The sequence below is a fragment of the Cynocephalus volans genome, chromosome 3 (genome assembly GCF_027409185.1).
Source record: "Cynocephalus volans isolate mCynVol1 chromosome 3, mCynVol1.pri, whole genome shotgun sequence".
Lineage (NCBI taxonomy): Eukaryota > Metazoa > Chordata > Mammalia > Dermoptera > Cynocephalidae > Cynocephalus > Cynocephalus volans.
Window position 1 is genome coordinate 95,869,200 of NC_084462.1, and position 18,883 is coordinate 95,888,082.

Here is an 18,883-nt window from a genome sequence, read left to right on the forward strand (position 1 = left end):
GCTTCAGTTTTTTGTTCATTGCTAGTATATAGAAATATAATTGTTGGATATTGATCTTGTATTCTGTGACCTTAATGAATTTAATCCTGGTAGCTTTTTAGTGAATTTATTAGGATGTTTTTGCAGAAGATGATTTTATTTTTTAACAGGTTTACTTAGTATCCTGCCTACACTAAATTGTACATACTTAATCTGTATAGTTTGGTTTTGACATACATATGTATACCTACAAAACTATCCTCACAATGAAGATAATGACTGTGATCCCACCTGCCCACCATTCTCCAAGCATTCCCTCATCTGCTATTACCATAGATTAGTTTGTATTCTCTAGGTTCTTTTCATTCAGCATAGTTATTTGAGATTCATCCATATGTTCTATTGTATATCAATAGTTCATTCCTTTTTACTTCTTAGTATATACCATTATATAGATATACATTTTATTTATACATTCATTTGATGATGGACATTTGGGTTGTTCCAATTTGGGGCTATTACAAATAAAGCTACTATGAACATGCAGGTGCAAGTCTTTATAGGAATGTATACCTTCATTTCTCTTGGGTAACTACCTAGTAGTGGCATGGCTGGATCACATGGTAGATATACATAAAACTTTATAAAGAAACTAGCAATCTGTTTTCCAAAGCGATTGTACTATAATATGTTCCCAGCAAAAGTGTATTTGACCCAGAAGTTTCTTGATTTGATCTCTGCCTCTTGATAGGAAATTTTGAATTTTTCAAGTACTCAGGAGTGTGCCATGTTCTGAAGGCTCATATATGCAAAACAATAGTATAAAACCTGAAGTGCTGTGGAAATACAAAAAGAATATGGTTATTTCTTCTTGTGGTGGAAGTTGGCTGTCAGGAAAGGATGCATGAAGGGTACATGTATACTCTTGTTAATCTTAGCTGGTCAACTAAATCTTAGAAGACTATTATGTTTACAAAGAATTAACCTACCACACGGAGAAAACATTTTATTTATGAAAATCCTGAGTAGTACAAAACTGAGAAGCTCTACTTAGGTGCAGTGAACATGGATGTGATGCTAAGCAACTCTAGTCTTTTCCATAAAATGAATAAGGTGTAAGTTTGATAGAGCATAGTAATCCTTAAAGCAGTAATCCTCAAATTTTGATAGGGCCCTGCAGTTTTTATTTTTAAATAAGCAAAGCTAGAGTGAGCTGTAGAGCTTTGTTTTTAAGAATATAGTGACATGACAATTACATGAAGTAATGTGAACAAAGATGCATATAAGCATAAGCAAAACAAAACATTTCACATAGGTAAAACATGGATGCCATACCCAAATCATTTTTATTAAGATTACTAGATTCTCTAGAGGATGAAGAGGTGGCCTTCTATCCTGGCTTACCCTATTCCTCTTATTCAAGTTCTACCAAATCTTATGATATAACTAAGCTGCCATCAGGTAAATGCTATTTAGCCTAGAAGAGGGCTGCAGTTGTTAATATTAGAACCAGCACAGGGAACTTGACATTAAAAAATCTAGGTTAAAAACCTCTAAGATGGGTCTAATTAGAAAACTGAATTGTATAGGGACTTACGTAAAAACCATTTCAAAGAATTTGTGAGCTTTAAGGTGATAATGTCTTTTCAGAGATGTGGCACACGAAGGAAGCAAGGATACTACACAGATCATGAACAAAGTCAACAGCAGAAAAAGATCTGATTGAAGTGGGGAAGACAGTATAAAAATATTTACAGAAGGAAAAAAGGTTCAGAATAAAGTATTTATAGGATGTTAAGAAATTATTAATCTTCAGCCATAATGAGGCCCCTTCGAGCTCCCAAGACCTTTGCTTTCTTCTCCTTTCGTTCTTCCTTGTGTTTTTTCCGTTGCTCTTCCCTAAGAGGGACAGATCCCACATTAAGCTCTAGTGAAACTGCACAACACATTAAAGCAACTATTGTTGGACTAATATCCAAACTTAGAATGACATCTAGCACACTTGTGTAAAACAGACTCTTACAGGTCACTGTGCTCTACATAGTGGTTCTAACACTTGTTAGGAATTGGCATTTTCCTTTTTATATTAATTCAACATTCTAAAATCATACATGGAACTGGAACTAGAAAACACCTTGGTTATTGCATCCAACTCGTGTACTTTTAAAATTTGCTTTGTTTTGTTTTATTCTTTTTTTGGTGGCTGGCTGGTATGGGGATCTGAACCCTTGCCCTTGGTGTTCTCAGCACCACACTCTCCCACGTGAGCTAACCGGCCAGTTCTTAAAATTTGTTTTTAAATGAGAAATCTTTACTCCTAGAAGTAAAAGTCAAAGGTCAAGCTCAAAATCACATAGCTAATGAGAGTGCTAGAACTAGAACCTGGGTCTACTGACTTAAGCCACTATATATATATATATTTTTGGAAGAGGTTAGGCAAAATGAAAAAGCCCAGGATCATGTTAACTATATTAATTACAGATACAGTTAGTAAAGGCCTTGGTGGCAACTGGATATAGGTAACCGTCAAATGATAGGTGGGTTCCAGGCAGGGAACCTGGACTCAACTAGGACCAACTGCAGTCCAGGATGAGCTCTGGCTTTACCTTGGTTTTCAGGCTGAAGGAAGGCTCTAAGTACCATCCTGGGTTTTTTCCTTGTGTAGGGCTTTGACACCTTGTAAACCTGGTTTCCTTGAGACTGAGGAATTTATATCTATCTGCATACTGAGGAATTTATATATATCATACCTGGGCACTTGAGCATTGGTATCCAAAGGCATATCCACATGCACTGTTTGGGCAGATAGGTAATGCAATAGCAGTGTTCTGAATCCGTGTCGTCTTAATTACCTGTAGAGCCTTGGAAACAACGCAGATGCTTGTGCCTTACCCCAAACCTTACTGATTTGGAATCCATTGCTCTAGATCCTAGGCACGTATATTTTTAGAAAGTTCTATAGGTGATTCCATGTCTATACTTTTTTTTCCCCCCCACGTCTGTACTCTTAAACACACTATTTACTCAGACTATCTCTTAGAGGTAGACATGCTGCTTTTATATACAGTCTTTGGAAATAGAAAGAATTATGAAACTGGATAATTATGTACTCACCTGGTCTGGAGATGAGGTTGTTTGTAAGTTTTCTTATGGAAACTAACTCTATTTACATGTTCATTCAGAGAATTATTTTCTTTAGATTGCCCCCATGGTTTCAGCTTTCCTAGTTTAGGACAGAGACAGACAGTTTTAAGAAGATTCTTTTATTATAATTCCAACTTTATTCCCTTCATCTGTAGCACCTGCTTGCTACCAACATTTATACTTTGTTTTGATAGACATTTGCCAGTTCTTGTATATTCTGCTATTTCATTATCACAGATAATTTATAATTACATTCTTCTAAAAATAAAAATGTGCCCCTTTTTTTTTTTTTTTTTAAAGATGACTGGTAAGGGGATCTTAACCCTTGACTTGGTGTTGTCAGCACCACGCTCACCCAGTGAGCTAACCGGCCATCCCTATATGGGATCCAAACCCGTGGCCTTGGTGTTATCAGCACCGCACTCTCCCGAGTGAGCCAAAGGCCGGCCCCAAATGTGCCCTATTTTTAATCCTTGGAAATTCACAGAAAAAAATTTTATACTAAAACAAAAAAACCCCAAAGAAAACCCACTTAATACTAAATCCAATTACACAACACATTAAAAGAAGCCATTATAACCAAGTAGTTTAATACTAAAATGTATTTGACTGCCCAACTGCCCCCGCCAAAAATGAAAAGTATTTGAGGTGGAATGAGTGGGATTCTTTCATTGGCTTTAGAATGAGGACCAGATCTAGCAATCTCACTTCTGGGTATTTACCCAAAAAACTTGAAATCAGTTTGTGGAAGAAGTGTCTGCACTCTCATGTTCATTGCAGCACTATTCACAATAGCCAAGTTGTAGAAACCACCTTAGTGTCCATTAGCAGATACGTGGGTAAAGAAAATTTGGTATATATACACAATGGAATACTATTCAGCCTTAAAAAAGGAGATTCTGTTATTTGTGGCAACAAGGACGGTATTGGAAATCATTATGCTAAGTGAGCCATGCACAGAAAGACAAATAATGTATGTTGTCACTTACATGTAGAATCTAAAACAATCACACTCATAGAGGTAGAGTAGAATGGTGGCTGCAGAGGCTAGGGGTGGGGGAAATGGGGGAGATGACGTTGTCAAAGGATATAAAATCTCAGGAGGAATTAGGTTTTTTCTTGATATCTGTTACACAGCATGGTGAATATATAATAATAGTGTATATTTCACAGTTGCTGAGAGTAAATTTCAAATGTTCTTACCACAAAAAGTTATAAGTATTTGAGGTGATGGATATGTTAATGAGCTTGAGATAATTATTCCACATTGTATTCAGAAATCATAACTCATTTTGTACCCCATATATATAATATACATATATATAATAATTCTAGGTGTTTTATTATTGCTTTTTATTTGTATAGTTTATAACATGTTTTTGAGGACCAATGATTCCTTTATGGTGTTTCCCATTTTATAAAAAGGACTTTTGGGCTGGCCCTGTGGCGCACTCGGGAGAGTGCGGCGCTGGGAGCGCTGCAGCACTCCCGCCGCGGGTTCGGATCCTATATAGGGATGGCCTATAGGGATGGCCTGTAGGGATGGCCTATAGGGATGGCCGGTGCGCTTGGTGCGGCCGGTCACAAAAAAAATAATAAATAAACAAATAAATAAAAAATTAAAAGGACTTTTACAACCACCACCACACACACACACACACTTTTTTTTTTTTGGCAGCTGGCTAGTACAAGGAACTGAACTCTTGATCTTTGTGGTATAATACTGAGCTCTAGCCAACTGAGCTAATTGGCCAACCCCCCAATGTCATTTGATCCTTTTAATAACCTCTGAAATTACTAGTATTTGTTTTCCCTTCCATAAAACAGAAGGAACTGACTTGTCTAGGAAATAAAAATAGAAGCATAGGTGAAGCTCTGATCCAGGTTTTCTAACGTCAGTAGAAGTTAGTGACAGTCAGAGTCATTCCCATCACATGTACTTTTTGAGAACCTGGTATGTACCAGTGACTATTCTAGGTGTAGGGGACATAGCAGTGAACCAAACTGTCAAAAATCCCTGCCCTCTGGGCTTACTTTCCAGTGGTAGACACAGATGATAGTCAAATGACATCAAGTGGTACTAAGTGCTATGAAGAAATGTGAAAGAGGGTAAAGCGTACCCTCGTGTGGGAGGCAGGAAAGGGAGGAAAGGCCTCTTTGAGGTGGTGACAGTTGGGTGGAATCCCCTTGAAAAGAAGGGAGCAAGCTATGCAAAGGTCTGGGGGAAGAGTATTCAGGGTTGAGTAGAGGGACTGTAAGTTCAAAGACCTCGAGGTGGGAACAAGGAGCTGAACCACCAGTGTGGATGAAGCACAGTCAGAGAAGTGAGGAGGCAATGAAATGAGGGTGGGGAGAAAGCTAGCAAGGTAATGATGGGCTGTGGTGTTTTTTTTTTTTTTTTTCCTTGACCAGTAAGGGGATCTTAACCCTTGACTTGGTGTTGTCAGCACCACGCTCTTCCAAGTGAGCCATGGCCTCTGATTTGTTTTTAATGTCATAGTGGAGCAAAGAAGCTATTCTAGAAGATTAGGTAAGAGACGATGGTGACCTGGACCAAATGGGGCAGTAAAAAGTGGTCAGATGAAAGATCTGTTTTAAAGGTGGAGTTGAGGGCTGGCCCGTGGCTCACTAGGGAGAGTGCGGTGCTGATAACACCAAGGCCATGGGTTCGGATCCTATATAGGGATGGCCGGTTCGCTCACTGGCTGAGCGTGGTGCTGACAACACTAAGTCAAGGGTTAAGGTCCCCTTACCGGTCATCTTTAAAAAATAAAATAAAATAAAATAAAGGCGGAGTTGAAGGATCAGCTGATAGGCTGGATGTGGGGTCTGAGAGAGTGAGGAATAAAGGATGACTCCTGGGTTTTTGCCCTGAATGACTAGGTAGATAGAGGAGCCATTGCCATAGATGGTAAAACTTGGAGAGAAAAAAATGGTGTGTATGTGTGAAGTAGAGAATTCTTTTTTTAAACCACAGGTTAGCTGACTTATCTCTTAGTAAGATTTATGTTTCATTAGCTTTAGTAATTTAAAGACAGACACTGTTACCTTTGTGATTCTTTTAGTAAGTTTTTGTGTTCTAAAGTAATTCCAGAAGCACTGAAACACTACATTAGGTATTGGTATTTTACATGGATGTAAGGACGCTTTAATATATGCCTAAGTGGGACATCTGGGCAATAAATGTCCCAGGTTGTTGGACCAGTGGTTCCAACTTAGGATCCTCTGAAAGCTGTAAAGAAAGTATTCATTTACCCAAAAGAGGTTGCATAGATTAAGCTGTATAAGTTTATTGATTTTGGTTGAAATTTTATTAATTCTTTATAGTAATAATGGTTTGAAGTTATAGCTTTGATTAATGAAAATGTAGGTGACGGGCCAGCTCATGGCTCACTCGGGAGAGTGTGGTGCTGATAACACCAAGGCCATGGGTTCGGATCCCATATAGGGATGGCCGCTTAGCTCACTGGGTGAGCTTGGTGCTGACAACATCAAGTCAAGGGTTAAGATCCCCTTACCGGTCATCTTTAAAAAAAAAAAAAAGAAAAAAGAAAATGTAGGTGAATCAATGATTTAGTATTTGCCTAATGAACAGTCTTTTAAATCATGGGTCCATTCAGGGACATGGGAAGGAATTCTTGGTAGTTAAATATGGCTCACACTGAGTCACTAGAACTTTTCACCATCCTTAGATGCAGAACTGTTTAACCTTAAGTCCTTTATAGCTCAGTACCTCAAAATACCCCCAACATACCTTTGTGAGGCTCATAGTTGAGGGGACGAGATAAACTTGCTTTGAGATCAAATACTGGTTTCTTATTGGAGACTGGAGTTTGTGTTGCTGCAGTTGTCAACTTGAATGGGGAAATAACTGAAAAACAAAAAACAAAAAACAAAAAACAAAAAACAAAACTACCAAAAGCCACCAAGGGCTTAATTAGGAAAAAAGACAAGTTATAGTTTTTTACCAAAGTGTCAAAATATGAACTGAATGTTTGTGTTCCCCCACCCCCCCAATTCATATTTAAATCCTAACCTCCAACGTGACTGGTATTTGGAGGTAGGACCTTTGGAAGATAATTAGGCCATGAATGGGATTAGGACCTTATAAAGGGACCCCATAGAGCTCTCTAGCTCTCTTTATACCACTTGAAGATACAACAAGAAGTTAGCAGTCTGCTACCAGGAAAAGGGCTGTCACCAGAACTTGGCCATGCTAGTACTCTGATCCAGGCTCCAGATGTTTGAGAAATAGATTTCTCTTGTTTATAAGCTGTTCAGTCTGTGGTGCTTTGTTATAGCAGCCTGAACAGAGTAAGATAATCTTTATGAACAGAATGAAACAAACTTGTTAAAAAGGAAAAGGGGAGAAAACAACCAAGGGAAGCTAACCACTGAGATCTGTTTCCTGTTAGCAGCGCCCTCAATATTCTGAATGTTATGACATTTCCTAAGATCAGCGGGGTGTTTAATTTCCTCCTGTTTGAGGAAATAACTGAGTAATTTTACAGTCTACTTCCCTAATAGTAGATACCCTTTTAAAAAATTATATATTATTGATAGTAGTATTAACACAAACACATATAAAGAAACTTAATCAGATACAGATGAAAAGATTCATGGCTTTGGTTATTAATATAAGGGCTATTATTATTTAAGAACGTGAATTTTTGTACCATAAGTTAAAATATATCAAAATGTTATAATTTAGTAAGCTTTTTTGCTACAGCTTGGTACCACGTATCTGGCACATTTTATAATCCTTTCCTCTCACAGGAGAAGCCACTCGGTTGCATCCAGGTCATTGCCAAATGTTAACACTTGCCTGTATTTGTGAACAAGCAACCAGGATCTAGGGCTACCTAGTTAAACAAAAAAGCAGAAAACCCCTGTGCTTCAGCTGTCTCATAGTGTCACTATCCTGTGCTGGCAGGAAGTAGAACAAGGGGCTGTTATACACTGCTGGTGGGAGCATGAATTGGTGCAATTCAGCCAGGACAGTATATATCTGTATACCCTCTGATCCAGCAGTCCCACTCCCAGGTCTAGAGAAACTCTTGCACATGTACAGGACACATGTTCAAAAGTGTTCACGGCTATACTATATATAATAATGACGACTGGAAACACCCACATGTTCATGAGAAGTAAAATGGGCACATAAACTGAAATACATCCAAACCATTGAAAAATGCAGTGAAAATGATTCAACTTGGTTGTCTTGAAACATGCTGAGTGAATGAAGCAAATCACAGGGAAAAAAAAATCAGAGTTTGATTTTGTTTTATAAAATTTGTATTGATAATTGGGGAAAAGAAAACAAAAGTAAAACTATCCCATCCCAACTGGGTACACTCCTGAATTATCTACAGGAGACGGCTCAGAGTGTGGTAAATGTTTAGTCTTGGCTTCATGCCCTTATCTGTGAGCCCTTTCTTATTATAAGTAAGGTGGTTGCTGCTCAGTAACTCCCAGCTCTTTGTAAAATGACACAGTCATATCTTAGTAAGTCCACTAATCATTTTTTTTTTTTTACCATTGTCCCCTGCCCAGACCATTTTCTTCATCATTTGGAGTGTTAAATGGAATGTTTGCTGGCTGATACAGATAAGGTTAAGGGGGGTAAGACAGGAATGAGAGTCATTTAGAGGAAGAGTCATATAAATGTACTATTCCCACCTACAGACTCTTGAAATTTAGTTGTCAGTCTCACTACAGAGTTTTTAATTTAGGCCATTAAGGCGTGAAGAAATACTCAGAGTTTCCACACTGATTATTACCAACAATACTCTCCTTTAGTCTGAAGTTCCTGGTGGAAAAACTGTTTTCTAGTCTCAGGAAACCTGGCAATCCCTTCTGTGTAATCAAGGCTGTTGGACTGACATATCCAAGAACTCTAAGGATAATCTTGACATAACTAATTCGAGTACAGGCCTGACCCTTTGGTTATATTGTTTTAAACCTTCACACCACTACTGCAGTCAGTGTTCCTTGGAAAACCACCTGGGTATCGTAGGTAGTGATCAAGCAGATGGTGTGTAGCAGAGTATTTGTACGGCTTACTATGGTTTGCACAATCTATTAGTCATTAGTATGGCATTTATTCCATGAATGCTGTGGTCTGGGATCCTGTGAATTTGAGACTCCTGCAAAATCACTCAGAGGTTGTAATGAACACCATGATTCTCCTAATCCCTGAGTTCTAGAAGGTGCTGAATGGTCCTCAGGGAGGGTCACCATCTTAAGACTCATCTTGGACTGAATGGGTCCCTTAGGCAGGTGAGTTTTTGCTTATGTCTCTGGCATTTTCCTCACCAGTGTAAAATGAAAAATATGCTACTGTGAAATTTTTGCTTTTCATTTTATAGATATGGAGAGTTTTTTTGGGGGGGGAGGGGGGTGGCTGGCTGGTAGGGGGATCTGAACCCTTGATCTTGGTGTTATAACACTGTGCTCTAACCCACTGAGCTAACTGGCCAGCCTAGATATGGAGAGGCATTAAGGAAACATACACTTAATAATTTTGGGAAGTTACATGGCTCAAAGAGGAACCACAAGTTTTGTTTTGTTTTACCAGCAGCAGAATTCCCCTTGGTAGTCTTTAACTTGTGTGTCCTGAGCACAGCTTGGCCTTTTGGGGTACTTCCTGATATGGTCACATGTGGAGACTTTCTGGCTGGAGTCTTGGTCAGTGAACGCTTATGCTCATTATCTTTAGTAGCAGCTGAAAACCTGAATAGGACAGTGGAGTACAAGACATTGAGTACTTGTGGCAAAAGTAACTTGTGTCAAGCTTGTAAATGAAACCACTTAACCAACACTAAGCAGTGAGGGGGCCTCAAAGTTAGCAGAGTGGCGCAGCGGAAGCGTGCTAGGCCCATAACCCAGTGAGGGGGCCTCAGTAAGTACTTGTTATATGAATAAACCTCTTTTGCAGAACAGACATAGTCTTAAAAGGCTGATGCTAATGCAAATCATTTACCACTTTCCAGTATTTGTAAAATACATTTCTCTATCTTCTGCTTTCCCTGCCTTTTCCAATAACAGTATAAAGCAGAGCTTGAAGGATATGCCTGCATGCCTCAAGTTATAGTTCAGGAGGCAATCTGAGAAGCTCCTCTTCCTTCTTTTCCTCTTCCTCCTGAGGAGGGCAAGTCAGGGGGAACAGGAGACTGTTGTGCCACATAAATGATGAGAACAGATCTAGAACAATGTCATTTGAGTAGTACATAAATAAGCCCATTCTCTGCTCAGCCATAAATGGAGTTCATTGATTCTCTGATGCGTATTTTTTCTACATTTTAACATCTCTGAAATTCGGATGTGTTTTATAATTGGTAACACATCAGTAGTTAATTGGCAGTAATTTTTCCTCGTGGTTCATAAAATAATGGTGAGTCTTCAATCAACGGTGTCTTAGAGTCAATGAAAATCCTGAACTGAAATATAGATATACACAGGGCTGGTGGTGGTAGTAGGGTTAATGGAAGGAAACTTCTGGGCTTATAACTAAAGATTCGATGGTGATCCTGAATCAACACCTTCAAATTATTACCAAAGACTCTACAATAGAGTTTAGAAAATTAGATGTGTTAAGATTGGTGCTGTGAGTCCATACTGCTCTGTACATAGCAGTGAAGGAAGGGTTAGCCTCTTGACCACAGTGTTCTTAAAAAGTATTTAATGAAATCAGAACCATTAATTATAGGTACCTCGTACTCCAAGCCAACTCAATAAGTAGAATTACAAACTTAAGGCCATTCTTAACTTTTAAAAACTATGTTAGATAATTGTACATGTTGGACAAGAGTTACCATGCACCAGCTCTGTTACACACTGCAAATGTCCTTAAAGAAAATAAAATATTGGTATTAAAAGGAGCCTGAAGATCTTTGTCTGTAAGGACAGTCACAGTTGAAGGTGACCTTGATGTCAGGAAAGGCACAAGCAAAGAAAAACGGATGAATTGGGGCATGAAATAGTTATGATATTGCAGTGCCAAATGGGTTACAATATTGGTACTTTTAGGAAGAGTCAGTTTTTCAGTTCACTGCACTGAGAGACCACCTGTAGGAATTTAGCTTCACTTTAATATTTGTCAATAGAAAAATTTCTCTTTAGACATCTTTATAGTCATACATTAATAAAATGAGGAATATTCACATATATCTTACTTTCTGTCTTTACTGATTAATCAAGTGTGTGCTTAGGGAAGTTGAATAAAACAAAAAAACCCCACAAATTTATAGAAAAAAAGATTAGAACAGTTTGTAACTATTCACTGATCTTTCTATTCCTGATCCTTTCTCCTCCTGTTTTTTTTTTTTTTAACCCACATTAAAACACATTTGAATAGTCTACCTCAAATCTTGCCCCTGATAACATTTTGGAGTGACTTTTTTTTTTTTTTTTTTTACCTGACACTTATTTTAGTTGCAGAGAGCGCAGAGCGCTTGACTGACCCCTTGAGACTCAGGGTGCTCTGCCTTGCAGGGCCGCGAGACCTGCCTTGTGAGCGCTGCTGGCTGATGGGAGTATAAGCCACGGAGAGTCTTCCTCTTAGAGGAACTGGAGTCACTACTCCTCCCTTATCGACAGCGTGCTTCTGAAGAAGAAAAAATGTACCATTTTTAAAGCTTGGTCTCTTATACAGTGTTGCCTCCTTGGCAAAGTGCAGAGGAGCTCTCCCATCCATCCCCTTGTTTAACCCCACATGTAACTCCACCTGGCATCCCTTCCTTCCCCACTTCTTCATCCTGTGGTACCCATGTGGCTAGTTGCACAGTTACCTGCCACTGTGTTGCTATGGTGATTCTGATGTAAAGAGCAACTTCTGGTTGTGCTGACTGCTAGGCTACAAGAAAAGCTTTCCCAGCTGCCATGTACCCAGGCATCTTCTAACTAGAGAAAGAATGTAGCAAAACAGTCCCTTGTAGCCAGAATGGGAGAATAAATAGATTCTCTTGGAAATGTGATACCTCTGAGAGCATGATATACAGTTTATTAAACACAAAGAAGAACCTATTGTATATTTAGATGTGGGATCTACAAATAATTCCACCCTCTTCCCCCAAACAATGGCATTTTATAGTTCTTAAAAACATCAACAAAAAAAGAAAGATGGGAGGGAAGGAGAGAAAGAAATGTTCACTTTGAAATTGCTGTGAAGGGATCCCCTTAGGTTATCTTTTTTGGATATTGTCAAGGCACTAAGAGTATTTGAATGTTTTACTATCATTAGCCTGAGATCTGTTGCAAGCAGGAAAAATGTAATTTCATTACCTGACAACAGAGATAGGACAGTTGAAATTGACATACACACAAAAAAAACGTGGGTTGAGGAGTAAATATAGGGAATAACAATAAAAGCAGTAGAAATAAACATAGGAGTATGTTTTTATGAATTTGGGACAGGCAAGGTCTTTCTAAGCATGACAAAAAACTCAGAACCTTAAAAGGAAAAGTTGAGTAAACTTAACTAAGGCCAAACCAAAACAAAATCTTCCATAAGGTAGGACACCATTAATATAGTTAAAAGATAAACTATGGAAAAGTATTTATAACATATAATGTGTACCATTAATATCGATAAGAATGGGGCCGGCCCCGTGGCTCACTCAGGAGAGTGCGGCGCTGGTAGTGCCAAGGCCGCGGGTTTGGATCCTATATAGGGATGGCTGGTGCACTCACTGGCTGAGCGTGGTGTGGACGACACCGTGCCAAGGGTTGCAGTCCCCTTACCGGTTAGAAAAAAAAAAAGAGGGCCGGCCCCGTGTCACACTTGGGAGAGTGCAGCGCTTGGGAGCACAGTGGCACTCCTGCCCCAGGTTTGGATCCTATATAGGAATGGCCGGTGCGCTCACTGGCTGAGCGTGGTGCGGATGACACCACGACAAGGGTTGCGATCCCCTTACCGGTCACAAAAAGACAAAAAAAAAAAAATCGATAAGAATGGGCAAAAGTTAAGAAAAAGCAAATCTGTAGAAAAATAGCAAATTAAAGATTTAGAACTATATAAACAACATGTAACATATGATGATCAAAGGAATAAGATTTCGATTGGGATTTTTTTCATATTCTCAAAGATTTAAAAATTTGATAATTCTCACTGTTGGCAAAGTAAACAGGCACCTTGGGTACAAATTTTCTGATCTTTTTAGAGGGCCTCTTGACACCTAGATCAAACAAGTCTCCCTTCTTTCAGCGTGAAAGTCAAAGAGAGGTTGTCCTGGCCAGGATCTTTATAGGAACTCTGCTCACCCAAATAATCCTGAAATGTCAAGAGCAACTTCATAACCACTATGATGAAGTCACCGTAATTGTTTTCTAATTCTCAGTTCTCCAGATCTACAAATAATACATCTGATAGGCCAATTCCTTAAACAATGGGGGTGGAGGGTGGAATTTTAGAATTAAACTCATTCAGATGGAGCTATCAGTCTGGAGTTAACACTAAAAAATAGGATAAGGTTTTTATTCATTCAACACATCTTAAAGGGCAACTCTCAAAGTGTATGGTTGAGGCAGTTGTTCTGCCCTTAACTTTTACCTGGAAAATTAACTCGTCCATATTACATAGTATAGAAAGCTTGACATTCCATCAAGTACTTAAATAGACTGCGCTTCATGGTATACTTTATGTAAAGCCTCATCATGAGCCTCTAGTCCCAGTATTCAACAGTGAATGTAGTGATACCTAGCCCTTGCTAATATTTAAGAAAGCCTAATTGTGGGCATACAAAATATCTCTTCTCTGGATTCTCTACCCAAGTTGTTAGATCAGTATGAAGGAATGGAGAAGTTTAATGCCATGACTTGGCCTTGTTGCTGCTTGATAAAAGGCTGATAAACAGTGTCTTCAGCTGTGGTAACAGTGGTTTTATAAATACTGTTGAAATGAATGTTTATTATTTTAATTAAGCTTCTCAACAAAGAGCTTCTGTACTTGAAAAACTTATTTAGAATTATCACCCAATGTGTTAGGTCCTCTTGGCCTTAGTTGCCAGAGAATGCAAAACATCTAAGTGACTGATAGTAACAGACACTGTATCTACTAACAGTACTCATTTTCTGCCCCTTTTATTTTTTTATTTTTATTTTTTGGTGGCTGGCTGGTACAGGAATCCATACCCGTGATCTTGGGGTTATAACACCACACTCTAACCAACTGAGCTAACTGGCCAGCCCTCTGCCTCTTTTAAATTGACTTTATACTTTTGTATGTTATGTTTAATACCACAAACTGCCTTACACTGTTTTTGAGAAACAGGAAAGTTGTTACATATTGTTCAAATAAATATTTGTCAGCCTTCTATTTGGCGCGCCCATAACACCAGATACCAATAATATCATCTTCCTCGGATGTTACCAACTCACTAAGGTTATTTCACTACTTTCTGTTACTTCAAGGGGCTTTGAGACCAGCAGGACCTGGACTGAAGGCCCCCGAGGGAGCTGTTAACATTGAACCCTTTAGTTTAGCTACCTTTTTTTTTTTTTTTTTTTTTTTTGTCTTTTTGTGACTGGTAAGGGGATCGCAACCCTTGACGTGGTGTCACTCGCACCGCGCTCAGCCAGTGAGCGCACCAGCCATTCCTATATAGGATCCGAACCTGCGGTGGGAGCGTCGCTGGGCTCCCAAGCGCTGCACTCTCCCGAGTGCGCCACGGGCCGGCCCTTAGCTACTGTTAATCACCCCACTTTCCCTTAGGTGAGAGGCAAGGGAAAGAAGATGGCTTCAGCCATAACTTAGTCTATCCTCAATGAAAGTGATAGGCAAAATGTCTGAATATGGAAAAGAGAACAATTTATTGCCACTTTGGAATTAGTTCCTCAAAATGAGGATTCATTGTTTTACCGGTAGGGTTTTGAAAATTCTCGGGGTAGGGGATAGCAATTTTAAGATAAAAGATACTTTAAACCCGAACAAATCCATTTCACTGGGAGAGTAATAGAAAGCTGTATTAACCTTAATGTTACATGTTTGCAATGTTATTTTTTCTCACCTCTCCTTCCTGTGTCTCTTCAGGCTTCAAACAACATCCCTGAATCTTTCAAACAGGGACAATGTTATTGCTAATGTCCCTTCTCCACTAGATGCCAGGGTCCTCTCATGCCTCATCTCCCCGCAGTCCCCCAAGCGCTATCTGTGGCCTCAGAAAACCAGTTCTCCTGAATTGCCCCCCTGAATACTTGGAAACTCACTAGGCACTAGACAGCAACCCATCCTACTAGCCCTTTCCTAATCCTGCCCTGCGGGGTCATCCACTCCGTAAGGTTTCTGTTGTATTCTGTGCACACCTCTGTTAAAGCACTTTCAACACTGTATCTTAATTATTCATTCACTTCTCCCTCCTTCACGCTGTGAGCTTCTTGGGTCCAGAACTCTGCTGTTCTTCCTTTTCCTGGCACGTAGCATAGCGCTGGCAGGAATTAAATGGTCAGTGTGAATTTGACACCATACAGCCTGTTAATACTATTCTCCAAAATTCCAAGAGTTCAACAACTATAATTGCCTTTTCCATGTTTCCTCCATGGAAAAGTTTCCACTCCACCTTCTTTTCCTTCTTGAAATTCTGCTTTGTGATGACACCAAGGTCAAGGGTTTGGATCGAGAGAGCGAGAGAGAGCAAGAGCGAGCGAGCGAGAGAGAGAACGAGAGAGAGAGAGACAGAGACAGAGACAGAGAGAGACAGAGAGAGAGGAGAGAAAGAAATCCGGCTTTGACTTCTCTAGACTCTATACTTATCTCCACAAACCTTTAGTTTCAACATTAAAATCAAGTAGTTTAGTCCCATGAAGAATATAATTTTATCTGCATACCTTCAGTTCATTAAACAAATTGTGTTCTTCAAAATGTTTCTTTTTTCTTTCAATATATTGATCAATGGACTCCATCTCCTTAAAACGAGCCTCATGAAACTTCTTAAAGTCTAGAAAGTTCCCCAAAATATAAAGATTAAGAAGACAAAATCCATTTATTCACCTTCCCTGTGTTTTTCTGTTAACACTTTTTTTCTTCCTTGCATCCCTGATCTTCAAATTTGATATCATTTTTATTCAAACTTTAATTTCAAAACACTTAGTTTTTGGAAACTCAGGGGGGCAAAGCATATTCATCTTATAAAACTATCAAACATTCACTGTCTCCTTGTTGTCCATTTCGCTAACTGATCTATTGGCTTAGTCCAGATTTGTCTTCTCCCCCAACTCATTAGACAAATGGCTTTCATTTAATCATCATAAATTTGATAGAATGGTTAGAAAGTTTTTTGCCAAGGTGTAGTGGATTGAATTATGTCCCCCCCCCCAAATTCACTGAAGCTTGAATTGTATCTCCCAAATTTTATGTATCAAAAACTTGGCCCCCACTGTGCTCGTTAAGAGGGTGGGAAATCCTATTATGGTAATTGAAAGGTGGAGCCTTGAAGATGTGATTGGATTGTAAGGCCATGACATAGTGAATGGATTAAAAATGATGGTCAGGGGTGTGGCTCTGAGGGCTTTAAAAGAAGAGGAGAATCTGTCTCTTTCTCTCTGCTCTGCTTCCACCATTTTGCAATGTGAGACCCCTGGGTCACTGTCACCATCACCAGATGGAGTTTGGACTTCGCAGCTTCAGAAACAGTAAACAATAAATTTCATTTTCTTTATAAATCACCCAGATCCAGGTATTTTGTTATAAGCAATAGAAATGGACTAAAACACAAGAACTGACAACATTTTTCTGTAAAGGGCCAGACAGTAGGTATTTTAGGCTTTGTGGCCATGTATGGTATGTTCTATCTGAGATTTTTTTTTTTTTTTTTAAAGATGACCGGTAAGGGGATCCTAACCCTTGACTTGGTGTTGTCAGCACCACACTCACCCAGTGAGCTAACTGGCCATCCCTATATGGGATCCGAATCCATGGCCTTGGTGTTATCAGGACCACACTCTCCTGAGTGAGTCACGGGCCAGCCCTATCTCAGATTCTTTTTACAAACCCTTTAAAAACCTAAAAACCATTCTTAGCTCAAGGAATACAAGACAGGCCAAAGCAATTAGTAGTTTGCTGACCCCTGCTCTATGATATTCTAATTAATCACATAAACATTTATTGAATTTCTAATATGAGGATACTTCAAAAAGTTCATGGAAAGATTCATATTATCTTTCTATTAAATTTTATTTTTTTATTATCTTTCAATTCTGTTTTTCCATGAACTTTATGAACCATCCTTGTATATGATGAGCTGCATTCTAATTACTATAAATATACAACACTCAATCAACATTCTATGTGCCAAGCATTGTTCCAGCAATACAAGATAGAGAATAATTACATGTCCGAAAATGAAGTCCCTCAGCTTTATTAGAAACTTATTACAAGGTGGGCATTGGACCAAGTACTTTATAGACATTCATTTATCAGATATTTATTGAATCCCTGCTATATGCTATTTGCTATGTTAGGTAAACAGTAGTGGAAAAATATTTTCAATCTATATATCAACCTTATAAAATAGGTAGTATAATTGTAAGAACCCAAATGCCCCAAGGGATCACACCGAGGAATGTAAGAACCCAAATGCCCCAAGGGATCACCGAGGAATGTAAGAACCCAAATGCCCAAGAGATCACACCCTGATCACATGTCACCTCGGCCACACCCCATCATGGTGCTGGTTGCCCTCTAAGTAGGGATTGTATTTTAAGCCAATCAGCTTTCCCTAGAAGCCCTATATATATGTGTGTGTGCCGCCTAATAAACGAGCCCTCTCCGGTGGATCGTCAACTGGTGTCGACTCGTCCTTTCAATAATCATTTCTACCTTACACCAAGGAATTAGGTTTATTAAATATAAATAAATTGCCCAAGATCTGAAAGCTAGAATTCGAGAAAACTAGAATGTAAGCCCTAATTCCAGCATTTGAGCTTTTAGCTATTACAGTCAGTCCACTGCCTCTCTAACATTAGTGTGAAGTGGACCAACATTACCTTATGTTTCATTGTGTACAAAACTTACTTGGAGTAGTGGTTGCAATTCTTTTCTTTTTTCCAGGTTTGGAAAATCCATCTGTGTAGAGAGACTTCTTTATTTCGGAGGGTACCTTTAAGTTTTTATTACCTAAATCTAAAGATACAGAAGTAATGAAGGATTTCAAAAAACTTTTTGGTAAGAAATGTCTTTAAGTTAACAGAGCATTTTTATATGATAGGCTCTGCTGAGGTGGTGGCAAAATGGTACATAAGGAACACAAAGAACAAGTTTTAGCATTACTACAATTTTAGCTCATATGCTTCAAGTAGGCAGAAATTTTAAGCTGTCTGTATAGATGTTACATAAATATTTACCGCCAGCCACACACACAAAAAGTTATATAACAAAGTAAAAATTTTCCAGAATTTTTACTATGAACATGTTACTATTATAATTATCCAAATGATAAAAGTCACACAATCCCAGCAGCCAAAGAAACACCATCAGCATTTTGGCATGTTTCCTCTGCTTCTATACTTATTTGTTTTCAAAATCCATTTGAAATCATAGTATATATAAGGTTCGCTATTTCCCCCCATTTACCATAATCATTTTCCAGATTCTGGTTTTTTTTTGTTTTGTTTTTTGAGTTTAACGGAACTAGTCAGGCAAGGAAGGAAAAAAGCATTCTGGGCAGAGGGAACAATATTTATACATAAAGATGTGCTATAGTGAAAGTAATGATAATCAGAGAAACTGAGGTATTTGAAATTGCTGAAGTGTAGGTTTCATAAGAGA

At 38.8% G+C, this 18,883-nt stretch overlaps 1 protein-coding gene across 6 annotated transcripts in view; it reads right to left on the reverse strand.

Annotated features, from left to right (window-relative positions):
- Nucleotides 1-969: 969 nt before the first annotated feature.
- Nucleotides 970-18,883, reverse strand: part of NUSAP1 (nucleolar and spindle associated protein 1) — a 70,985-nt gene continuing 53,071 nt past the window's right edge. For 5 of the 6 annotated variants that reach the window (XM_063089677.1, XM_063089676.1, XM_063089679.1 and 2 more), the window contains 7 exons: nt 18,131-18,238; nt 15,946-16,055; nt 11,541-11,728; nt 9,698-9,855; nt 6,878-6,994; nt 3,094-3,202; nt 970-1,878 (listed from right to left, as the gene is read on the reverse strand). In XM_063089677.1, coding sequence (XP_062945747.1) covers nt 1,785-1,878; nt 3,094-3,202; nt 6,878-6,994; nt 9,698-9,855; nt 11,541-11,728; nt 15,946-16,055; nt 18,131-18,238 — 884 coding nt within the window. In that variant the 3' untranslated portion in view covers nt 970-1,784. The remainder of the gene's footprint in view (nt 1,879-3,093; nt 3,203-6,877; nt 6,995-9,697; nt 9,856-11,540; nt 11,729-15,945; nt 16,056-18,130; nt 18,239-18,883) is intronic. The other variant, XM_063089680.1, reaches the window with a different exon arrangement.